The sequence below is a fragment of the Nyctibius grandis genome, chromosome 1 (genome assembly GCF_013368605.1).
Source record: "Nyctibius grandis isolate bNycGra1 chromosome 1, bNycGra1.pri, whole genome shotgun sequence".
Lineage (NCBI taxonomy): Eukaryota > Metazoa > Chordata > Aves > Nyctibiiformes > Nyctibiidae > Nyctibius > Nyctibius grandis.
Genome location: NC_090658.1, coordinates 18,783,983 through 18,808,171, shown reverse-complemented (window position 1 = coordinate 18,808,171; position 24,189 = coordinate 18,783,983). Strand labels below are relative to the sequence as shown.

At 45.2% G+C, this 24,189-nt stretch overlaps 1 protein-coding gene across 1 annotated transcript; it reads left to right on the top strand.

The window, feature by feature from the left end:
- Window positions 1-455: 455 nt before the first annotated feature.
- CAPN14 (calpain 14) lies at window positions 456-22,248 on the top strand. Its single transcript, XM_068413880.1, has 20 exons — window positions 456-686; window positions 3,077-3,146; window positions 4,333-4,451; window positions 5,077-5,213; window positions 6,357-6,531; window positions 7,245-7,310; window positions 8,713-8,798; window positions 10,053-10,127; window positions 10,787-10,950; window positions 11,605-11,768; window positions 14,496-14,701; window positions 15,253-15,289; window positions 16,037-16,099; window positions 17,345-17,402; window positions 19,173-19,237; window positions 19,640-19,708; window positions 19,835-19,913; window positions 21,082-21,198; window positions 21,885-21,940; window positions 22,222-22,248. Exons 1-20 carry the CDS (start codon window positions 456-458, stop codon window positions 22,246-22,248), a joined length of 2,064 nt encoding a protein of 687 aa, XP_068269981.1.
- The last annotated feature ends 1,941 nt before the right edge of the window (window positions 22,249-24,189 follow it).

The following is a 24,189-nucleotide window of genomic DNA, read 5'->3' as shown; positions in this document are numbered from 1 at the left end:
GTGATTGAATAAAGACGTGATTCATGTTGCAGCACGTTATGAAAATATCCTGGAGAGCCTAAAATAGTCCAGAGACTGAGAATAGCCTTGTGTATGGCTTCAAAGCCCCAGCAAAAGTCATTGGGGTCACTCATTTTGATTTCACTCAGATCTACAGTGAATGTAAAGCCTTGAAAATGCAGTGATAGGTGCTAGATTAGAATCAGATGGGTCCCTACTTCTTCTGGGAGTGCCATGCCCTCTACCTGCCCCCTGCCCCCCACCCCCTCTCCCTAAGGAGAAAATTTTAAAAGCCATGATTGACTTTTTACACCTAATTTATTTATCAGGAATTCTTCTGGAGAAGACAAGCCTCATCCTAAGAAACCAGGAGCTGCTAGCAGGACTGTGCAGGGCAAGATCCCTGCAGAATCCTCAGTGGAAAAAATTATCCTGGTGTTACTGTGAACATCGCCATGCCTTTTCTGCCGTGCTTGAAAAAAAAGAAGTCACCTGTGCCTTTAGGCAGGAGTATCTTTCAAAAACACAACCCACCCATCCAGCAGAACTACCAGGCCTTGCTGGAGACATGCTTGAAGAACAAATGCCTGTTCACAGATGACAACTTTCCTGCTTACATTAGCTCCATTGGAACGGGAGCACTGCTAAAGAAACTACCCCGAAATTTACAGTGGAAGAGGCCACATGTAAGTGACTTGCAGTGAATAATCTCATGTAAGAGGAGGATTGCAGCTGATAGCCAGCAAATAGTGTTAGCATTGAGCAGACTACTCTCAGACTTTAATTTAGGTGTGCCTTAATGCCTCTAGAGATTACACTTATTGTATCAGCTGTCATTTTGGAAGCTGGGGTACATGGAGTTTCATAATTGCCTTTGAAGCATTTGTTGCCCAAAATCATAACCAGCCTCATTCAGTTTATATCCAGTAACTCTTGGAGCAGGTAGGGAGAACAGGTAGAGGGAGTGGGGGGAGCCAGTGTCCTTGGGGCTCACAGCTCTGATAATCCCACCATGATTCCATGATGACAGTTTTCATGGTGATGATCCAAGATCTTGGCCTTTTAGAAGAGTTTCTAGACAATTCTTAGCCTTTGACCCCTCTCCCATGGACTACATACTGTTGTGATGCTGGAGGCTGCTACTTTCACCAGCAGCGGTAGGGACCTTATCCTCTTGCTGCGCTGTTTTTTTCCTGCCTAACTGTTTAGTCTATTATTTATTGTACTTAGAGCAGTCTTTTCCCAGCTCTCAAGGTTGAGCTCCTGCCACAATCAGTAACTGACTATCAATCAGTGAGTTGTTTTTAGTTCTGGGACCTCTGTTTTCTACTTGTGCCCATATTTCCAAGGCCTTTGCTGGTATCCCACGTTTAAACTGAACATCACAACAAGAGACACCTGGTTGCAAGTGCTGGTCACAATGCAAGTTCTCATAACAAAGGGATAACAAGTCTAGGAGGCCAGGACAGGGGCCTGGCACAGTTAGATAAGGCCCGTTAGCTCTGGCCTGTTACTAGCAATGGCAGTTCTGTTCTTACTGAGCCACTGAGCGCTGTACTGACAATCAGATCTTCCTGAAAGCAATGTATAGAATTATCTGAGAATTTCAGTAGCACTGACTTCACAGTGTCCATCAGGGAATTCTGCCAGGTAATAGCAGGTAGCATCTCCTAGCTAAGTTATTTTCTAGCTGTCATGTTTTGTCAGATTTACCAATTTCTTAGAAGGGCTGAGTTTCTGCAAAACTCATGAAAATCACTGGGAAAGTAAAGGCAGCTTTGCAAATTGTGCAGGAGACCTTGGGAATAGCAGCCCTGCTTCTCAGAGTTTCATATGCAATTTGGTGTTGCAGATGGTTTGTGTTAAGTCAGAGGAAGAAGAGTCCAGTCCTCAGGGCTCTGAGCTGGGTTGTGCCAGGCACTGCAGCTGAGGCAGCTGTATCAGCATAGAGGTATTCATGAGGGAAAGGTCAACATGAGTCATGGCCTCTACAAAGCCCTTCAGGTGTCCCTCCACCCCAGAGATACTGGAATGGACTTGAAACCTCCTCTGTTTCTCAGTCCACTATTCTGCTGCTCTAAAACTGCCTGGTGAAGGCGGCTGCCACTTGCTCTGAATGCCAAGCTTAGCCCAGCAAAGGCTCTCTGAGGATGGATGCTGTGCATCCTTCAGTCCCTGTGCTGCAGAGGAAACACTGAGATTCTGCCGTTCAGCCTGCAGGCTTGTAGCTTGCTCCATCTATGACTGATGGCCTGCAAACTGAACACCCAAATTCGCCAAGGGTAGGGGTTGATGTCTAATTACTGTAACTGCCTTCTGAGGGTTTGCTGTTTCTCTGCTACTGCCTGAAGGGGAAGCCAACAGTGTGAAAATTAGCTTGAGCAATTTGTGGATCATTAGAGTGAAAAGTAAGTTTGACACTTAGGTTATTAATTTGACCCCAGAGGCACTTGTGAGAGGAACATAATTTCTCTCTGAACAACTATTCACAGACCCACTCTTGTCACAGCAACAGGAGCTTCTGTAGCAGCCATCAGTCAGTCTGTAGCTTGATTGTCAGTCAAACTGTGGAGACGTCAACCAGGTTAGATGAAAGCTTGAACAGTTATGCTCTGCCATTGTAGCCTCTTTTGTCTGAAACTTGTCAGTAATTACAGAGGAGCAGGGCTAGCAGGCCTGAAGGGTTGTCCTCTCAGCGAGGTGTTCGTAGAGACCCATGACGATGCATCTGAGCACCAGTGGCTTATGATGGAGACCAAATTCAATGTAGACCAAGCACAAATGTGTGCCCAGGCTTGCATCAAGTTAGCCAGAGTATATGATAAGACTAGACTTATGCCTGAACCAGAACAATGTCTGCTGGGACAAAGGGACAAAAAGTATTTTGAAAGCTTTGAATAGGCAGAGGGAGTGTTTTGTGTCACGTATCCATGAGGTATTTACATCCTAGACTCACTGAATTTCCCATTTTATGAGATTGCAGCTCTGCATGCAGAAAGTCCTTGACTTCAAGCTAAACCAGCTCATGTTACTGACTTGACTCTCTCCCTCTTCTTTTTGGTTGTGTGCTTCCCAGGCTTTGCACAGAAGTCCAGTATTTTATGCTGCAAACAGAAAGCAACTTGATCTCTGCCAAGGATTAGTGGGTAAGGAAGCTCTTTTGTATAAATATCTAAGTATTCTTCTGCAAGATAACATTTTGTGTGGAATTTTGACTGTATAAAACTTGGCATAGAAATAGAAGGTGTGCATATCCTTATCTCTTCACTTGACATGGTGTGGATGAAGCAATCAGTAAGATGGGATAGGCTCAGTAAAAAACTGGCAAGTTTCGAGGTGGGATTTGAGGGGTGAGAGGTGTCTCCACAAGCTGAAATCGCCATTCTCTGTGTTGCTTCTGTGCATGCCAGTACTACAATATGAAGTGATCCTGTGCTCTTACTGGTCTGTAATGTTGCTGCTTGACAATTGAAGAGAGACCACAGAAGCAGGAAAATCTGAGACTTCCACTATATTTGTACCTAAGGCTTAGTGCGAGTGCGTTCTCTTCCTGGCTTTGCAGTTAGAAAAATCATTTTTTATGCCCATGTTACCTAAAATAAAAGGATATACTGTTATCTTGAAAGAAATTCTTTACTGTGAGGGTGATGAAACACTGGAACAGGTTGCCCAGAGAAGCTGCGGACACCCCCTCCCTGGCAGTGTTCAAGGCCAGATTGGATGGGGCCTTGAGCAACCTGGTCTAGTGGAAGGTGTCCCTGCCCGTGGCAGGGAGGTTGGAACTAGATGATCTTTAAGGTCCCTTCCAACCCAAACTATTCAATGATTCTATGATTCTACCTGCAAAACAGGTAGGGGCAGGACTAAATTAATTTTTAAGTGCTTTAAGCCCTTGAACACTAAGTCTGATAAGTACAGTCTTGCATCTGAGATCCATTGGAAATTTTTTTTCTCTTCTGAAAAGTTAATGTTTTCAAAGAAAAAGGGAAAAGTTTTTTTTTTAATAGTGTGCTTTTACAGAGAACAGAAAAAAACCCACAGCATGTCAGTAAAAAACCAGAATGTTTCCATTGAGAGCTATTTCTTGCTAAATTTCTTATTTAACCAAGCAGTATCCAAATGAAAAGATCATGAGAGAACAATTATAAACCAATCATGGTTTGGTTAAATAAAGCACATGTCTGGATCACCTCATTTTCTGTGTATGATTTGTTATAATTGCAAAGACATCAGCACAACAGCTCTTCTGCTAGGATCTTGGTGGTGTTCCTGAACTTGGCTGACAGCTCTAGCTTTTCAGCCAACTGCATGTGTCCATTTGTCTTGGCGCAGAGAACTGCTGGTTCCTGGCGGCCCTGGAAGCCCTGACATTCCACCAGGACATCTTGGCTGCAGTCGTGCCACAAAACCAGAGCTTTGAGAGGAAATATGCCGGCATTTTCCATTTCCGGGTACACCTGCCCCCCAGGATTGCAGGGAGGTCTTCAGAAATCATCTGTCATGTTTTGAGTCACACCCTTAGATAATCTGTACGTGGTTCCCCTTAGCCAGGGGCAAGTGGCCAGAGGGTATCCTGGCCTGGAGGGTAGCCCATCACCCCTCCCACAGAGCAGTGCAGGCTGTGGATCAACTACAAGCCAGTCTGAGGATACACCTCTGCTTGGCCCTTCTCTCTAGCTGTGCCCTACCCATATTTTAATCTAGACAAAAGTCTTCCTCCATAGTGGCAACAGTCAGCAGGACTTGAGCACACCTGCTCCAACCTTCTACCCTTTTGTCCAGCTCTTGATGTAACTCTGCCACCCTGCAGTTAGGAGCTCCTTCCCCAGAAGCTCAGCTGTCCTAATTTCCCTGCTTAATCCTTTTACACCTGATACACGCTTTCTTTTCTCCTCTGGCAGGGTGGGGCTGTGGAGCTGGCTTTTTGGGTGAGTCAGCATGTCCCACTGACCCAAAGCAGCCCTCCCCGCAAGACAGCTCGTCCTGTGCCCACAGCTAAGCTATCTTGCCTTTCCTGTTGTTTCAAGGGGAGGTCCCTTCCAAGGGAAACATCAGCTCATTCTTTCCCCCTGACAGTTCTGGCACTTTGGTGAATGGGTTGACGTGGTGGTTGATGATCGCCTACCGGTGAACGAGGTGGGGGAGCTGGTCTTTGTTTCCTCAGTCTATAAGAACGTGTTCTGGGGAGCTCTTCTGGAGAAGGCATATGCTAAGTAAGTGACTCATTTCCAGTTATGCAAATAGTCTCTCTAAAATATGTTGTTGGTGCCTACGCAATTTGTTGTTGTTTATAAATGCATCTCCTAGGCCTTGCCACATTTGGAGTGTAGTAAATGGTTCTCATCTTTCTATTATTACACAGTAAAAGCTGCCACTGCAGTAGCTGTTATCAATCCAGGCCCTTGAGTTTAAATCCAAGGGTTTAGAAGTAGGTGTGAAAACAGATCTGTCCTGGCGGGGGGATTGTCCTCTGAGTGTTATCACTGTTTGGAGTGTATTGGCTAGGTTGATGCCTTCCTTGTAAGTACTGCAGAGGAGTGGAAGGCCACAGATAGGGATTTTCAAAGGTGAATGATTTCTGATGCCTCCTTTGATGTATTATCAGTTTGAGAAACCTCCAAGCAGTTTTGTTTTGGGCGTTTGCTGAAGCATTGTACTTTGGTTTTGGTAGAAGTTCCTGCTCTCGGGTCCCCCAAAGCTGAGGCATTTAACAAATCTCATGGCATGGTGAAACTACTGGCTTCTCTCCAGGGTGTTTTGTCTAGAGTGGTTTATCAGAACTAAGAAGAAAGCAACAAGGCATAACTGACGGAGTTTGTTAATATTGGGCTGAAATAATCTCTGCAGAGCATGGAAAAATCCTAGTTAACATTGGGAGAAAGATCCCAGCAAAGGAGACAAAGTTCAGTTATTTTAATTCGGTGTTAGCGTTAGAACAAAAAGACCAGAGCAAGTTGCACTGCAATGGTAAAGAAAATCAGACTGGAGACTGAGCTCTGAAGACAGTGTGCCTCTCAAGGCACTATATCTTAGATACAGCACGGTGTCTGGTGATAAATTCAGGCAACATTTGCTAAGGCAGAGTTATCAAAGCAGTAGTGATGGGCATGTTCTCACTACTGTGCAGTGGGGGGTGACAGTGAGTGAAGGGTCCCTTTCAGACTATGGCCAATCTTGGCAGCAATTTGCTAGATTCCCCTCTTCCTGAATGCCAAAGTTTCCCCTAAAATTCAACATGAGTTACAGACTTCCTTTTGGTTTTGCAAACCTTTATTGCATGTTTTCATTGGCATGCTGTTCTCAACCTATCATCTGTGATTATAACCCCAAGAATATATTGATATGTTTTTTGCTAGACTCTATGGCTCCTATGAAGATCTGCAGATTGGGCAAGTTTCAGAAGCCTTGGTGGATTTTACAGGTGGTGTTAATATAAGGATCCAGCTTGCTGCAGCTCCTCCTGATCTATGGGATATCCTGACAAGAGCAACATACAGCAGATCTCTCATGGGCTGTCAGACACATTTAGGGGTGAGACTTGGAGTGACATCAAATGGCTTCACAGCTAAAAGCCTTTCCAGACCTATTTCCCTCTGCTCAGCTAGTCGTTGTGACTCAAAAAGTATCAAAGCTGCCACACGTGACTTTCTGTAGAAATCATGTTCTTAATGTTAAACTTTGCACATGGATTGATTCCCTGCTGCTCTCAGCTCCCTGTTGTTACATTTAGGAACTGGTTTATCTATCAAATAACCTATATTAAATAAGGACCTACTGCATTGTCCTGTTTTTGTTACATAAATTTGCCATTTTTACAGATGGTGCAGTGAGGCACAGAGACTCATAGAATAAGCTCATAGCTAGGATAGAGAGGTGTGTAGCTCAGAACATGAATTCAAATCTTGGCTTCCATGTTATGCTAACACTTCAGCTGTTGGGAAACCCTGCTGTTCTGAAAATCAAAACCTAACCTCCTGGACTTCTAAAAAGTGAGATGGTCTCTAGCCAAAGATCCACAATTTAGGAACGGACCTTCCCAATCAACCTTCCAGTTCCAAGCATACTGCAAAATATGTCTGTTAGTAGGTTAGACTTAATTTTTTTTCAGTTCAAACCATTCTCCATTTGCTTTCAGAGTAATTGCTTACACAGGTACAGGTCTCTGGTATTGGTATGAGTCTGGTGTGTAAGGAGGGGTAGAATAAAAGCTTTATTTTCCTTCTGTTTATCTTCCTTGTATACAGGCAACAAAGGTCCTGAAGAATGGGCTTGTTGCTGGCCATGCCTACACAGTAACTGGTATTCGAAAGGTAAGACTAGCCCTAATGTCCTGGCTCCAGGTTTGTTTGGACGTCAGCAATTTTTCTTGCAGTCATAGGTTCGACCCTTAATCAGGGCAACTATGGTATCTCCTCCCCCAGTACTTTTCTCTTAGTCTAAGGCTAAAAGACATTGCATGCTTTGTAAAGAAAGACTCACTTTCAAGTGTGTCCATTTTAGTATCGTGACCTTGATGTAAAGGACAACGGTTATAGATCAGCATATCTCTAAGGGTGGGAATGATTCATAGGGCTGTGCTGAGAGCATCACCTACAAATGCATCTTAGCTGTTAAGGACGAAAGGACTGGCCTTTGGGGATGCTAAGAGGATGTGCTGAAACCTACCTGGGGTAAAAAGCCTTCCTCTGAAGCCAGAGGAGAGGCCATGGAGAAGCAGAAATTGAGCACAAGGGCCAAACATGAAAAACCGCAGATGGAAATGTGAGTCAAGGCTAAAGTAAGGGAACCAAAGTGGGCTCCTGTGCAAAGAGTGCAGGGGGACCCCACTGATCTGCAGAAGTATCTCTGGGAATCCCCTAGACATATTTGTCTATAGGTAACGGACAGTAAAATAACAGGTCCCAAAGAGTGGGGAGAAAGCTCAAGCTTTCTTCTCCTGGACTGATGTATAACTATCTTGTCCAGCCTTAAAAGGAGGTTGACAAAGAAGGCAAAGGACTTTGTGGAGCTTTGGACACGTGATATAGATGTGGGTGAAAGCACATTCAGTACCTCTAGCAAGAGATACTAGGAAAGCTGGAAGAGATACTATGAGCTGGATGGTGCATGCCTGTGTACCCCACACACAGCAGGAGGGTTTTAGTATGGACTTTATCAGCAACATGTTTGTCAGTCTGGCTCCTCTGGTGGGATGAAGAGCCAGGCAGGAGTAAGGGACTGACCAAGCATGTGGAGCTGATGTGAAGTCAGCTGTTCTGCTGTATGCTGCCAACAAAGCCCCTAGTAGGCCTGGCTCCCTCTTCTCCCACCATGGCATCCCAGTTCAGGAGGCACTAATCTGTGTGGTCACCCCATGGGCTGCATTGTGCTGTGCCATTGCACTGGGGTAGGACTTAGCTTTCACCGTAGTACAGTCCTGCCCCCATGTAACCACAAAATGAGCAGATGTTGGAAAGGAAGAGGAATTTACGGTCAAGCCTCCAAATTAGGAATCTGTGAGGTCTCTGGTTTCAGTCATAGAAGGTAAGTTAAAGCATCTTGATCTGTTTGTGCTGGCATTCAGAGTTGCATGTTCGTAGATGACAGCAAGTATGATGATAAAAATCTATGAGAACAAACAAAATCTTTGTTAGTATCTGACATAGTACAGTGATATAAACTGTATGAGAACTGCGGAGACCTTGGTAAGCACAATGTTACTGTTTTCTGCAGGTGACCTGTCAATATGGACCAGAAAACCTAGTGAGACTGAGAAATCCATGGGGAAAAATTGAATGGAAAGGAGACTGGAGTGACAGGTGAGTTTAAAAAAGGGAAGGTCTGATGCTGAGTGGGAGGAAAGGTTTCTTGGAGGAAAGATGCTGCCATCTTCAGGCACGAATTAGTGCTGAGAGCAGCATTAAGTAACAGTTGCTTGCACAGACCTTCTGGTGTAAAAGCGATGACTTAATAGATTTGTATTTCTCCAGCAGATAGTGCTCACGTAGTTGGGCTCACTTCACACATGCAGCTTCAACGAGCTCAGTTCTGCTTTTCCATTCACTGAATGCCAAAGGAAACATAATATGAACATCAGACGGTGACCATGTTGCTGTGATCTGGATGGCATGCAAAGTGACAGATAGCTGTGTAGAAGGCTCCAAACAACTAGCATGTTTCAGAGCACACAGCCCTTTGTCACAGGAGGGACTGTGCAAAGTCCTCCACGGGCTGCAAAGTGTTGGAGTTGGGTGGTTGTAAAGGAGTCCTCTGTCCTGGCTGTTTGGGAAAATACAATTGGGTATGAGATCAGAGGAAGTAACTAGTGAGGCAAATGGGCCCTATATTTGCATCTGCCTGAATTTTTTGATTGGGATCCATGAAAGACAGGGGTTTGCATTCTAGACCACGGGCAGCTGTAGACTTGTGTCCTATTCCTCTTTGAAGTGGAGCATGTTCCTGCCTTCCAAGCTTCACTTCGTTCCCTGTACAGACTCTGTTTGCTGAGGCTCGGGAGAAGGGAAGAGCAGTGGGAGGTGTTGGGCCACCTTCACCTTGTCTGCAGAGCAGTAACTTCTCTGATGCGTGTCTGTCACATAATGACAACATACCAGCTGTTCCTGTTGAAGAGCATAATGAGCAACATACTGTAGGCCTGCCTTTTAAACGACTCCCAGCTGCCTCTTGTGCTGTCCTAGTCATTCATTCATTATGCCAAACACTCTTCCTATTATGTCTTCTTTGACAGAAAATTAAGCAACAAAACAGGTCTAGATTTTTATATTTTAAGTACTTGGAAGCTGTGTGCACAAGTGAATGGACTGGCTGATGGAAATGGAGCATTTCTGGCTTTGCTGGAGAAAACTGGAGCCATTTAGCTACATCTCATGGGAGCCAGAGTGCTTGTGGAGCATCTCCCGTGGCTGAAGGCATAAGGGGCCTGTGTTTAGTGGGGGATAAACATGGAGATATGTGGGGACAGGGATTTGGCCTCTTTTTATAGAGGAAGGCAGTGTCCTCTGCCTTGAATTTGAGGCCACATTTGGTTAGTCACCTCATGTTTTTGCCCTCAGCTCTTACAAATGGGAGCTGCTGAGCCCAAAGGAGAAGATTTTGCTGAGGAAAAAGAAAGAGGATGGAGAATTCTGGTAATGGCACAGTCCCACCTCTCCTCTCTCTGCCAGTAGTGCTGGGGCTGCGACTGGAGATGAAGCAGCACATTGCCACTTGGGTCGAGGTGTATGTGATCTGCTTTATAACAGCCCATGCTTGCTTTCTTGCTCTCCTTTTCTGCTTGACGATGTGAGAAGCAGTAGCTGTGCTGATATGGAAGAGATGCACTGTTCTTCAATGGCAGGAGTGAAGGAGAAGCAGGATACTGTCAGGTCGCCCAGGGCTGCTGGAGATGTGGGCAGCTTTCAGGAGCTTTTGTCCTGCCTTTTGTTTTTAAGATGGTTTTGGGAAGCTCTTTCTTGCCTTGTTTGTTCGTGGTTTCTCCACAGCGTCTGCCACAAGGTGGCAATGTTGTCGCCCGTGTCATTTCACTGCGGTCTCTTTGGTGGCAATATTATTTTAATCTCTGTGCTGCTATCGTTTGCTGAAACTTTGGTCGTGCATTTGCTACTGCTAGATGCTGCTGTTGGAGCAGACGTTCTCTTCTTTACCGCCTAATAAAATATGAGCATTACCATATGTAACACAGAATGGTGCAGCTTCGAAGTTCCCTGCTCCCTTTCCTTTTCGTTTTATAAGCCATATGGACTAAACTAAACTGCTAACAAGATGTCTCTTGGCACTCTTTTCCCAGGATGTCTCTGCAAGATTTTAAGATTCATTTTGTAGATCTGATGATCTGTAAATTAACTCCAGACCTGATGAGCCAGGAAGATGGGAAGAAGTGGATGTACTCCCTGAAGAGTGGGAGATGGGTTAAAGGAAGTACAGCGGGAGGCAGTCTGGGATGCTGTAATGGTGAGGGGTGCTCTTTTGGATGACTCTGGGGTAACATTGCTCTCCTGACTCAGTTACCAGCACCTTATACCTGTTAACACAAAATTGACAATGGACACATGCTCTTCCTGCTTAACTTTCCACACAAATGTTAGAAATAAGCAGATGAAGGACTCCTGCTACCACAGAAGCTGCACCAGTTGCAAACATAGGGCAGCAGGCTGGTTATGGCATGAAATGAGCTGCAGGATCCTAGGATCAATTGCCAACACTGAGCTTCTTTGGGGCATTACACTTGTCTGTTAAAATTTGCATCCTTAGCACCTTCAGGTATTTTAAGAAAAGTGAAAGGGAAATGCAGAGGCTCAGCCCATCTGGAAGCAGAGCAGGTGGGGTCTGAAGTCAGCTAGCCCATACACTGGAGAGGTGATACAGGAACAGTGATACATTTATAAACAAAATGAGCTAGTTCCTTGTCCCTGGGCCTTCCTCCTGTCTTACATGGTGGTTGCACTGCTAAACTTGTAAACTGCACCCTAAGATCAAATCCTTGTGGGGTCTGGAGGTCCAGACAACCTGTGACCTATTGAGTCTGATGCCAGGCATCATGTGGGAAGCTGGCAACCAATTTTGTGTTGGAAAATGACATCAAAATGTTTTTCTTGTTTTGCTTAGGCACCTTTTGGATGAACCCTCAGTACTGGCTGAATGTTTTACCAGTTGAAGACAGTAAGAAAAGCCTGGGTTCCTGCAATGTGGTTATATCCCTGATGCAGAAACACAGCAGCAAACACCGGAACCGGGCTCCTCACCTCTTCATTGGATTTTCACTCTACAAGGTATGAGGAATTGCTTTGCCTTTCTTGCTTTCACCAAATAGGAAAACTTCCAGCCCCTGTAAATTGTAGAGCTTTGCAGACCAAGAGTTTTGATCTGTGCTCTTTTCTCTTTGCCTGTGCCCAGTCTCCGCGCACATCAGGGCTAGGCTTTCTCAGGCTCTGTGCTCTACTTCCTGCCTCTCTGGCATGCTGTGTGTCAGCCTGCAGAGCAGTAAGAGATGCCTCTTACTTCAGAGCACACTGGGCTTTATTTTGCCCTCTCTGAGAGTATGTGCAAGAGCTGGGAGAAGGTGCCAGGAGTCATCTTACTTTGGGGCAGGGAGAGCGCTGCCCTCAGGTTATTTCCAGCCATGGTAAAATTGTGCTTGGCAAGTGTTCCTAGTATGACGTGGCAGCTGCTCATGTATGAATACCGCGAGTTCCCTGTGTATCCAGGGGTAAGGGGTTATCACCAGAAGGAGTGAAAGTGCCCCGGCCCCCACAATTCGCTGCTTTTCTGAGTGCCTTGCAGAGCCACTCTTCTCCCATGAACAGAGCCACAGGTCTTGTTGCTGCTGTGAGTTTGCACAGTTATGGAGAGATGACTGTCGGGAAGGGTTTTCAGGTGGAGGGGCTGACGTTTCTGAAGGCAAAGACCCCAGCTGAATGTATGTAGCTGCTTCCCAGCAATGATATGGCTATGTTGTGTGAGACCCAGAGGTCCCTGTCTGAAAGATGCTCTGTTTCATTTCTTCCTGCAGGTGGACCTACAGGTGAGTCCCTTGTCACTGCTGCTGGCTGTTTGCTGAGGGACCTGGGCTGGTGCTGCTGTTAGGACAACACTGAAGGTGGTGTGTTTTGCCTTTGTTCCTTGGCTGACAGCTAGTAACAGTGTATTTGAGTTCAGTGAGCACCACAGTAAGTCACTGTTAATGCAGAGCTATCTACTGACTCTTCTGAAGAACAGCCATACCAGGAGGGCTCAGTGGCCTTAAAAAGGGGCATTAGTTGTTCAGCTTCTGCACTGGGTCTTCAAAGGTATTAGAACTGGCATCAGTGTTTACCCAGTCAGCACTTTGTCCCTCCTGCAGTTGTGGGATGGTTGCCCCAGTTCTTGGCTGTGTCGGAGCTGGACTCGCTGCAGCTCTCAGGGGAGCCAGAGCCACCTTTCTGCTGCCTCCCAGTCTCGGGATGAGGTAGGAACAGAGCCTGTGTCCCATGCAAGTCAAGGGTCTCCCGGGGAGCTCGGGTTCCTTCCTGGCTGGGGATGCTCTGGAGCTGATGCTACAGGTGTTTTTGGCTTCCTCAGGCCAGCTGTATTTCTATGATTTTTCTTTAGCCAGGAGCCTTTGGAACCTGAGGAAGGGCCCTGGAAGTTAAACCCGGGTGTACGTTCCAAGTTTGGCCCTGACCTTAGAGGGCTATTTAAAACAGGGAAAGGTTTAGCTCCTTTTGTCTTGAAAGGGCATATCTTGCACTCTGTTACTACTCAGAGCACCTCTTGAATGAGAGCCCCTTTGAATTTGGGCTGGCGAAGAACTGGTTTGGGTGTATGGTCAAGGCAGCACAATTGTGTTCCCAGTTACTGTATTTCCAGCATGGTAACCGTGAGGTAAGATGCCACTCCTTCCTGACTTAAATAGTTTGGGCACTATTAAGGTTACAAGTGAGTTAAACTTCCTGGCAGAGGGAGTCTGAGTGTGGCCCTAGCATACTGCTGTGCCACACCCGAGGGGGAATGGTGGCAGCCAGGACTTTAATTTCAGGTTTGTAGCAGTTGCCAAGATCAATACAGAGAGATGGCAAGCTGAGAGCATCTAAGGTATTGGAACTACAGTCAACAAAGTATTGACTGGAATATAAAATATTTAACATAAAGGGCATGAGGAGGAGTAACCCCACACCCTTCAGAAGAAAGATTGCTCTATTAGTAAGAAAAATACTGGCAAAGGAAGAGGAATAGCATCTCCACTATGAGGCTGTGGAGTAAAATGGCTAAATGTTTTGAGGAACAGCCAAGATCAGAAGGTGACAATGGCCTTAGCTAGCAGGATTATTTATTTGGCTTGTGTACTGGGCACTCAGTGGCATTAAAAATGAGTTCAGTGTTGCCTGGATCAACACTTTATCCATCCTATTGCAGAAAAGTGCCAGCAGAGTGAAACATCTGTAAGAGCTAAGGGTACCAGGCAGATCAAGGACACAAGCATGGAGTCAAGGCTAGGGATTAGGTTGTTCCTGCAGTATGCTCAGATCACAGTTGCTCTGAAAAATCCTCTGCTGCCAGATCTCTAGTGCAAAGGACAAGCTGGGAACTAAGCGCGTGGTACCTATGGGATAGGCAAGGTGTTCTGGCTAGTGAAGAGGAGTCTCTAGAGCAGTTCGTCCCTGCAGTCATTTCTGCCAGTATAGATATAACTTTTGCAGTAGCTTAGGTTGACAGGAGCCACTTCTTCTCCCAGTCCTTGCTGCTATTCCTTGCAAGCACTATTATATTGTTGATAATGTTGCAGGAAGCCCTGTTCTTCGTCATTTTAGTATTGGGCAGGTGTGGTGCATGGTGAGAACCACCATGTCCTGGCAGGAGGCTGCGTCCCTTTGGGCCCTGTTATCTGGTTGTGCTGTAAAAAAAAATCTGAGGTGTGAAGGCAGGCTGTCTATGCCATGCCTGTGAATTCTCCACATGCCTTTTGTCTGTTTGTTCAGCTGGTGCAGAATACATTTATCTTCTGTTTCTTCCCGTAACAGTACCAGGAAAGCAACAGAAAGCTGCCCTCAGTTTTCTTTACCCGACATCAGCCTGTGAACAAGCACCAGCTCTTCCTTGATGAGCGGGAAGTGACTCATGACTTCCACCTGGAGCCTGGCATCTATGTGATTGTCCCATCCACCCTAGAGCCTCAGCAGGAGTCTGAATTCATCCTGCGTATCTTCTCCAGGAAGCACGTTCTTCGGTGAGCTGCTGCTGCCCCTCTGTCAGCACCTAATTCTCTGGGATGGTGGGATAGTCTGGTCTTTCTAGTCTAACGGGGGCAGCATAAAGACTTTACCATGCAAAAGGCAGCACAATCTCTTTTGGAGAGGCTGGCTATGGGTCTCTTCCAGCATAGGATGCTCAGTGGATGAAGCACTGCTTTTGGCCTTATCCTTTCAAGAAGTGTTGAGCTAGGCCCACAGAAGGGATTCTTGCAGCATGCTGATGTTTGAGACTGTGGAGAAAGGCAACAGTTTCTAATGCACCATCAGTTTGCCAGGAGACCCTGCTGGCAATGCGGGTAGTTGCTTGTGCAGAAATGTTGCTTTGGAGACTTCAAATGCCAGCAGCCCCTGAGGAGCTATATTGACGTGAGGGCTTCCCTTACTGCAGCTGTGACACTAGGGAAAAAAACATATGCTGCAACAGCGGGTTGGGGCACCTGCCAGGGATGGCAGATGCCACCTGTGATGATACAAACACACAACTCTGGGATATGTCCTTAATGTATCTGCTTTTTTGCATCTCCAGGGAAATGGGTGGGAACACCAGTTTCACCCTCTCTAAGGTGAGTGAGTATGAGAGGAGCAGCTTGGGTTTGCAGGCAGAGTCCCATGTGGACAGATGCAGTCAAATGTGGGGGATGGGGAAATTTTTAGATGCCTTTGTTAGCTGCCTTTTTCCAAACTTCTTTTAGTGACACGATCTTAAGCGCTCTGCAGTCTTTCCTATTCATGGCTTTTTGGAGACTCCTGGTCCGTTCTTGCACTTTTCCCCGCTCCTTTCCTGCCTTGAGAGTTTTGAAGACATCACAGGACCTGAGCAGTGCTGTTCCCATGCAGCAGCCTATAGGTTATTTTCAAAATAACAGAGCTCAATGACAGTGCATGCATGTCTGCAACTTGTGCAAGGGAGTTTATAGCATAGTCTGTTCCCCTGGCATAAACAGGGCCATTCCTTCTTTCACCTCCTCTATTCTCCTCTGTAAAGGAGGACACAGACCCTTCTCTCTCTCCTTGGCATGGAGTGAGCCACATCCTTTGTTGTTGCACAGCTTGGTGGGAGGGAAATGTTTCTCCCCACTGGGTGTTATCTGAGTATTTCTTTCCAAGAAATGGCATTTCTATGAGGTGGGGAGCTATCTTAGCAGTGGGCTGCGGTAGTGATGTAGCATTGATTGCAGTGGTGGGGAGAAGGTGGAAGGGCAGGGGATGAAAGTGCAGTTCTGGGAAAGCATCTTTAGTAACTCTGTCTTGGATAGTGATATTTTTCTTCCTTGAGTTAATGATTTTTTTTTTTTTTTAATATCTTAAAGGAAATTGTTGATAGGTATGAAGGCAAGATTTGGGAGGATTTCTTCACAAAGCATTTTGAACAGGTAAGTGTGTGCGTGAGCAGCCAGGGTAAACTCCTCCAGAGCTATTAGGTAGCTCTGTGAAAGTAAAAGCATGTGGATGTTCGAGGGAGGTCTGGACATGGAAGCGTGGGGAGCAGAGAGAGGCCACAGGAGGCTGAACTGTGCGTACAGTGCTGATGCCATGCAGCAGACTTAACCACAAAGCTTAGGAATATGTTAGCATTGAGACAGACATGCTTGTCTACACAGCAGGGTGTGAATGCCTGGAACTTAATGTCACAGGACATTGTGGATGTGAGAGTATCAACAGGCTCAAAATGTATTAGCAAACTGATGGCTAGCAGGTCCATAAACAGATACTAAAGTATTCAGCAGGGATGTACCCTCTAAGATCCCTTTTCCAACAGGTGTGGGTGCCAGGGAAACAGGAGAATGGACTGCAGAAGCTGACCAGGCTCACGTGCTCTCCCTAAACATTAATTCCTATTGCCTATTTTGGGGACAGAGTGGTGGGCTATGGGGATCCATCCTACCCTTTAGGGTGTTCTTACACTCATTGGGGAAAATCGCCTATTAGAGAACACCACCTGAAATATTGACACTTGTCTCATACATCTTTCATCGCAGTTTGGTGGCAGCTAACTTGCTTTGAGAGGTGAAGTAAGTGCCAGGTGTCCTATCACCTCCTTTTTTCACTAATTTTCCTAGTGAAATATGATCCTTATTGCGAAAGATTCTTTTTAATGATCTCTCTGGCCTGATTTGGGACGGAGTTGACCTTCAGGGATCACACAAACAAACAACGTCAGAGTTTCTAAAAAAGCTATAAACTTTAGTGTAACAAGGAGGAGGGGAAGTCTCTGCTTTGAAAAGTTTGGGGAGGAAGTATTCCAAAGTTTCCATCTTTTTTTTGTTTATAAATGATAAAAGCGAAATATTTGAAGCAGGTCTCTTGACAGCGTGGTTGATGCGACAGGTGGCACCAGGGCCGAAAGGTTAATGGTCTGGATCCTCACTCAGTGTAAATCTGCACTATTGCATTGATCTGTGTGGAGCCCTGAGAACTTAGCCCACAGCAGACTGCAGCTCTTGCAGGCTGAGAATCTTGTCATATTCAAAGGGAGTCTTTTCTATTGATTTTCACAGTGGCTTGAGTGGGGCCAGAAAAGCAGAGAATGAAGATGAGACATGCTGGGAAAACAAAAGAGGGAAAAAAGTTATTTAATATTTTTTAAAAATATATAAAAATTCTCTTCCATATCACAGAATCCTGAAATAAATGCTGTTCAGCTCCAGAGGATCCTGACTAATGTGTCTTGGAGAAGTAAGTGCTGAGAAATAATGTTTCTGTAAAATAAACGCTCTTAGAGAAAAGCCTCAGCTCCTGTATCTGTTTCTTGAATTCTGGGAAGAGAAAATGGCTTGAATCTGACTGAACTGACTCTTCTGATGCCATGTTAGATTAGATTACCAGAGAGAAAGGATTTGCTGGGGTGTGAATCAACGTGGTAGAAATTTTGTAAGCGAAGCTAAACTAGTTTGAATTTCAACAAATCAAAGAATGAGGGGGAAGAGCAAGTGTAGACATTGTGGGTGGATGCAGTGTCTGAATTTGACCTCCAGACCCAGCTTGACTTCAGCCTTGATTCTGAAACTGTATCTCATTTCACCTTCTGCCACTGCCACAGTCTGGGCAGCACCCCTGCTAGAAGGTGTAGAAAGTTAGCCTGGTCTGTAGGCAGTTAGTTAGGCGGTGGAAGGGGGTCTTGTCTTTACCTTGATGTGCCTGGTTCATGCCTGCTATTCCTATTTACTCTTCCCTGCTGTGCATGCATAGGGCTGTTCCTTGCTCTGATTGTGTTTGGGAGACAGGATGGAGATGCAGGTGGTCTGTGTAACTTGTGCTTGGGAGCACCAGCTGAGCCATGAGGTTGTCACTCCCGTGAGGACTGTACCATCCATCCACTCTGCCAGTGCAGCCCAGAGTACTCCACGAGCTCATAATTTGGTCCCTAGTTATAAATAACATTACCTGGACAGCAGTGAGGTATTGCAGTGGCTCTTTTCTCTGAACAACAACAATGAAGTTACAGATATAACGATGAATCCAGTTTTCCTTCCCAGTTTCTTCACTGGTAACAACCGATGTGCAACACCATCCAGCCATTATAGACAGCAAAGAGGATGAACAAAAGACTGATGTGATGCCTTTTCCACTTAAGCTGAATTTGACATTGCTCTCTTTTCTGCAAAGGTGGACAAGGATAGCTCTTCTGTCTTTGCAAAGTGACCCAACAGGCACTGTCTTATCTGAGAAGACTGTGTTGAACAGAGTGTCTTTATTTTTCATAAGTGATCAATTTTAAGACATTAATTTAAAAACTTTATAGTACTTGATTCATATTTACTAATTTACTAAACAGGGCATCTTCGCTTTCTGCAGAGAAGGGATTGGTGAGTTATGGTTCTGTCCCTGGCTCAGTGGAAGCCTACAGACAATCTATAATCATGATTTGCAATGAGATTAGAGTCTATTTCTGTTACTCTTCATGTAACTAATGCATGAACCAGGAATGCTAAGCTTTGATGCATCATCATGTTTTCAGTGATGCCTGTACTTTTAATTATATTAACAGAGCTGGCAGTGTGTCTGTGAAAGAGAGAGAGAGAGAGATGCTTAGCACAAGGGTTTCAATTAATCTGCAGAGTTGCTCCCCAAAGCTCTTCAGGTCAAGTGACTTTGCTCAAGGTCACGCAGTAAATTGTGTTTGGGATTATAGCTTTGGATGTTCTTTTCCTTCCATTTTCTCTAATAGCTGGAGATAGTGCACCATATTTCATTCCGTATTACATGCCTGCAGGGAGCTCATATTGGATTTTCTGAGACTAGTAGAATCCATCCTGTTGCCTCATATTTTTATCATCATAAATGATACATCTTCTCAAGTGGAAGTAAAGTTTCACAAAGACTTTGGCGCCTGAGCCCTCTCAAGTGAGGGGGAATTTTGTGAGAGTCCATTTTTGTGAGAGATGTTCAATGACTCCTCAAAACAATCTTTTTTTTCTTTTTTTTTTTTTTTTTTCTCCTCTCCAGATTTCCAGAGTTTTCACCTAAGTTTCAGTCTGGATGCCTGCCAGGGTATCTTGGCACTCCTGGATGTATCCTTGGCATGAGTGATACTTATGACTCATATAATACTTCACTGGAGCATTATTTCTTAGGGCAGACTGGGTATTACCGTGATTTCTTTACCACCAGGACAAGGCCCTGCTTATTGAAGTTCTCACCATCCATAATAACAGTTCAGTTGTGACAGAATGGAATTGGTTTGGGAAAGAGTTGATTCCTGCCGCCTCTGACATGGGTGGCCAGGTTTGACTTTAGTGGGAGGACGATCAAGCCTATAGGTAGGCTTGTGGGCTAAGAAATCTTTATCCTTGTATTATAATTGTGTGAATGTTAGAGTGGCTATGAAGGTTTTGGTTTGTTTGTGTTGTTTTATGTAATGAGTGCTCTCTGATGTTTAATTGAGATGTTCTGACCTTAATTCTCCCACGAAGCTGAATGCCTCTGGCACACTGAGTATCCAGGAATTCAGAGTCCTGTGGAAAAGGCTGCTTTTCTATTTGGTATGACGATAATTTCTGTGTCCCCTTGCAATATCTCCCTGCTCACAATCCCTTTGGTGTCATCTGTTGGTTTTTGGGGGGTTTGTTTTGTTTAAAAATATTTTTTATTCTTCCCCCTCACCCCAGGAAGTTTTCCAGAAAAGAGACACTAGCGGATCAGGAAAGCTTGACCTTGTGGAACTGCACGCAGCTGTACAGGAGACAGGTGAGCCCACAGCACATCTTGGCAGATCTTATCCTCTTCCTCATAAAGGCTGGAAAAAATCTTGACAATTGCAGATAGAGCCAAGGAGGAGAGGAAAACATCATAGGCTGCATGGTCTTAGCCATCTCTGCTTCCTTCTTTAGCTGGGTAAACGTATCTGAAAATTACTTTGCTGTGAGATGGGCTACTTAATCTTTGCCCCAGTGTGGTCTCATACTGATAGTTCTCTGAAACAGAAGTGTCTGTCTATTTTAGACCCAGTTTTTAAATCTCTTCCTATTCATTGATAATTTAATTTTAAAAGAGTCTGTGGGGTTGTGCGGATACATGCGGTAGGACAGATCTAGCTCATATTAAATTGCTACCTCTGATGAAGACGACAGCTCAGGGACTGAACCTGGAACTGTGGGACTCGCACAGAGGCAATACTGGTGCCAGACATCACTAATATAATCTCTGAAGCTTGATCTAGAAATGGAAGACCATACACATGGGTCCAAATACTCTGTTGCTGTTACTGAGCTTTGTGTGGGGGCTGGTGCTCAGTGTTGTAGCCTCATTCACAGGTTTACAGCTTAAATATCACTCCTCTTCTTGGTGCGTAGTTCACCCAGTTCATTTGAGTCAACGAAAGCACAGTGAGAAACCGAGGTGGACCTCTGCTAAAGCAAACTAAAATCCCAGGCCATGAATAGAAAACACTTTCACTCCTTGCAAATGCTGCTTGGTGTTGGGACTGATGCTTTCTGTGTGAGCTTCCTCTGGATTTTCTTTTTTCATCTCCTTTCCTACCCTCTTGTGGCGTATTGCTCTTAAATACAGCTGCTGTTATTACCCTCATTCACTCATGAGAGAAGGATGCCCATGTGTATTTTATTCCAATTCTGGCAGGATTGTGAGTATAGGGGATCAGATCTGAACCCTTTAAAGTTTGGAGGAGATACCTCCATGTAGTGGTCTGGTTTGGGCTGGCTGGTATTTGATAATCTTAGGGGAGGTTTGAAAAACCAAGCTGTTGGAAAAGGGCTGAAGACCACTCAGTTGTGCATGCTCACAGCTGTGTGCACAACCATAGCTGTGCACATTCAGCTGCCTAGAGCTGGGAGTTGCCATCTCGTTCTGTTTTCCCTTTTTCTTTTTTTCTTTTTTTTTTTTTCCTTTTATGAAGGCATTTCACTCAGCAATGAAGTCTGTAATTTGATGGCAATCAGATATGGTGATCCTGACTTGAAGATCAGCTTTGAGAGCTTTGTGTGCTTCATGCTTCGAGTGGAGATCATGGGAGGTGAGGCTGACACTATGTAGCTGGCCAGGCAGGCTGGGCTGCCCAGCTGAGCCCTGGCCCTTCTGATGCTGCTCCAGCTGGCAGGGGCAAGGTCAAAATTAGAAGTACTGAGTTTCTGAATAGACCAAGATAATCAATTTAAAGCAAGGGGCAGATATAGAGGAAATCAAGCTCTTTCTCTTTACCCTTTCCACCAGTCACTTTCTACAGACATCCACGTTGTACATATCAGAGTGATCTAGCTGCCTGCAGGTTTGTGCCAGCCTTCTCTAGGAGGAGGTGGGCAAATTACAGATGGACACTGCTCATTTCCTAGGAAGAAGAGCGCCTTGGAATATACCTTTGGTGGGACTGCAGTTGTGATGATGAGACAGCTAATGCTCAGTCTGTGAGCTCATGCTGTAGACCATTCACAAGGACTCAAAACTGTAGTGGGTGAGGTTGGGACCACCTGCATTTCGAGGTTTCGTGGCTGGATGGACAAACAGTAACATGCCTGTCTTTATTCAGCTGCTCCCTGTGTCCCAGCCCTCAGGGATCTTCCAGCAACAGAACAGCAGAGCCCACATGCACTTGTGAATAGCCTACAGACTCTGCCTTTGAGGTTCTTCCTGAGACAGAGTATTTTGGCTGGAGTTGATCTCTTGGCTATCAAGTTAATGCTCCTCATTTATTTCTTTTTGCAGAGGCTTTTCGCAACTTAACACAAGATGGCAAAGGGATATATCTCCGGGAGTCTGAGGTAAAGCCCATTCCCTGACTGACAAATGCAGGCTTTTTCATTGCAAGTGGCACTGCGTGTTTTGTTCTGTAGCATTAAAAAAGGTACCTTTACCTGATTGCTTACAGAGTAGTTAGAAACAAGAAGAAGCTTCAGGCTTCTAAGTCTTGTGCTTTATTATGGCTTCTGCCCCTTCTGGAGACAGAAAATCTCCAATGCCCCATAGTCTGGTTCAGTTGTAACTATTGCAGAGTGCTCTCAGGGATGGATGAGTTCAACCTACTTTCCCCATTACTTTACAGTGGATGATGATGACACTGTATTCCTGAAGTGATGCTGTAGAAGAGGGGGCAACCAGGCCTGTACCAGGATGAGGAAGGCTGCCTTGTATCAACTTTCTGTGAACACGGGACTCTCTGGGCTCAGCCCTGCAATTTGCCTCTTATGAAAACTCTTCCCCTCAAGCAGACTTGACCTAATGAACACAGACTTGGTGAACTGAAGTTTTGCTAATTAATGTATTTATTTTGAGTCCTATTTCACTTCAGACAACCCTTTTGAGAAGAGACTGCTGGATACCAACTGCTACAAGCACCCAGTGTGACACCATGGAGTGTAGTGGCTGAATCATTGGGGTCATCTACTTAATGCTGATATTACACTATTATTGTTATAGGATGGCATACGTTGTGGTAGTGCCCAGAGCCTGTGCTTGATGATGGGGGTCTTGAGCCTGGGAGAGAAGCGGCCCCTGCCCTGAGTGGCTTGTCACCTAATAGAGGAAATCCCAGTTCTGCAGCTGCTAGGCCCACGGTAGAGGGCAGGAGTCTGTGTGCATGTGGGGAAGAATGGGTGGGGACTATCTGAATGAACACTCTTCCCTAGCCATGACTTGGAAAGGTGATCTGCAAGTGTTCAAACCATCTCGTTTGCTTTTATAAGTCAGCATAGCCCTACTGAAGTGAACTTAAGTTGATTTGGCCAAGTGATGAGCCGGGCCTCCAGCTCTTTGTTGTGGATGGAGGATGTGACATTTGCACATTTATTTCAGAAAGAGGTGGGTTTTCTCTGCAGATTGAAAAGTACAATACAGTGAGAAGTAAACTGACCCCATATTATCTTTAAGTCTCCAGAGGTTCGCAGGGAATAGATGTTCTCTGTAGCATGATACAGGACCAGTCTGGTAAAACGTTTGGATATTAGTCAGTTACTCTTTATAGCGGGATGAGAGAAAGAATGTGTGTATGTGTGTACTTTTAAATGATGCAGGCATATGTAGGTTGTAGCTAATTAAATAGTGGAAACTGTGTGTGTAGCTGTGAACAGCGTTAGAGAACATGTTATAAGTGGGACTACTCACATCAAACTCCATGCTAGAGTTACTTGATGCATCTATCTGTAGGATCCTTTTTTACTTTCTTACCATTTATTTATTTGGGCTGGAAATTTCCATGCTGAGTGCCTGTTACAGGTTGCTGCTTTGATTTTTTTGCACTCCTGTGGACAGCACATTTGTGTCTTTTCTAGTGCACAGCCTAGTCTGGGCACTGAATGAAACAGAGCTCCAATGGGAATGAACATACAATGAAAGACCATACTCTAATGCCTTTGTAGGAAGGAGTTATTTTAAGCTTGCATAGGCAGCCTTCCCTCTGGCTTTTTGTGACTTTTTAGGTGCTTAATCTCATACATATCCTTTTAGAGTGTGCATGAGATTCAGAAATGAGGTGAAATGTGCATAAGAATGTAAACATGAGCAAAAGACTGAGCTCAGGTGTGTGCTTACCACTGCATTGAAGCCTGTGCAACAGCATAAGCATATTTAGAAAGAAATCCCATCGCGTGTAAGTGTTCCCAGTCAGGAGGCATTAGACAGTAAAAACGACAGCGCGCTCTCTATTCCCCAGAACAGTCTGCTTCTAAACAGTGTCATTTTCATACTGCTTTTATGAGAAAACTGTTAGAACCAGATAAATAGATAGCTATGTTTGTGCTTGTTTATAACAGATGATATAGCTATCATCTATTGTGAGTGGCCTGCCGTGGAGAGACAGGGCTCAGATCTGCAAAGCAGAGCAGGTTAGAGGGAGCAGGGACATCCAGGGCCCTTGAGCAGTGGTGTCAGATCGCTGCCATCCTGCCAGGCTCCCGAAGATGCTCTGTTAGCAGCTCCCATCACAGAGCACGTGCCCTCTCCCAACTGTCATGCTTCTTCTTCCTTTTGTGACTCGCAGCTGAACATGATGGTTCAACGTAAATTAGCCTGATTT

Excerpts from the sequence above, each read along its gene's own strand:
- CAPN14 (XM_068413880.1), top strand. The coding sequence starts at position 456 with ATGCCTTTTCTGCCGTGCTTGAAAAAAAAGAAGTCACCTGTGCCTTTA. Across the intron at positions 5,214-6,356 it reads CTGGAGAAGGCATATGCTAA|ACTCTATGGCTCCTATGAAG; the intron begins GTAAGTGACTCA and ends GTTTTTTGCTAG. Across the intron at positions 6,532-7,244 it reads GCTGTCAGACACATTTAGGG|GCAACAAAGGTCCTGAAGAA; the intron begins GTGAGACTTGGA and ends CCTTGTATACAG.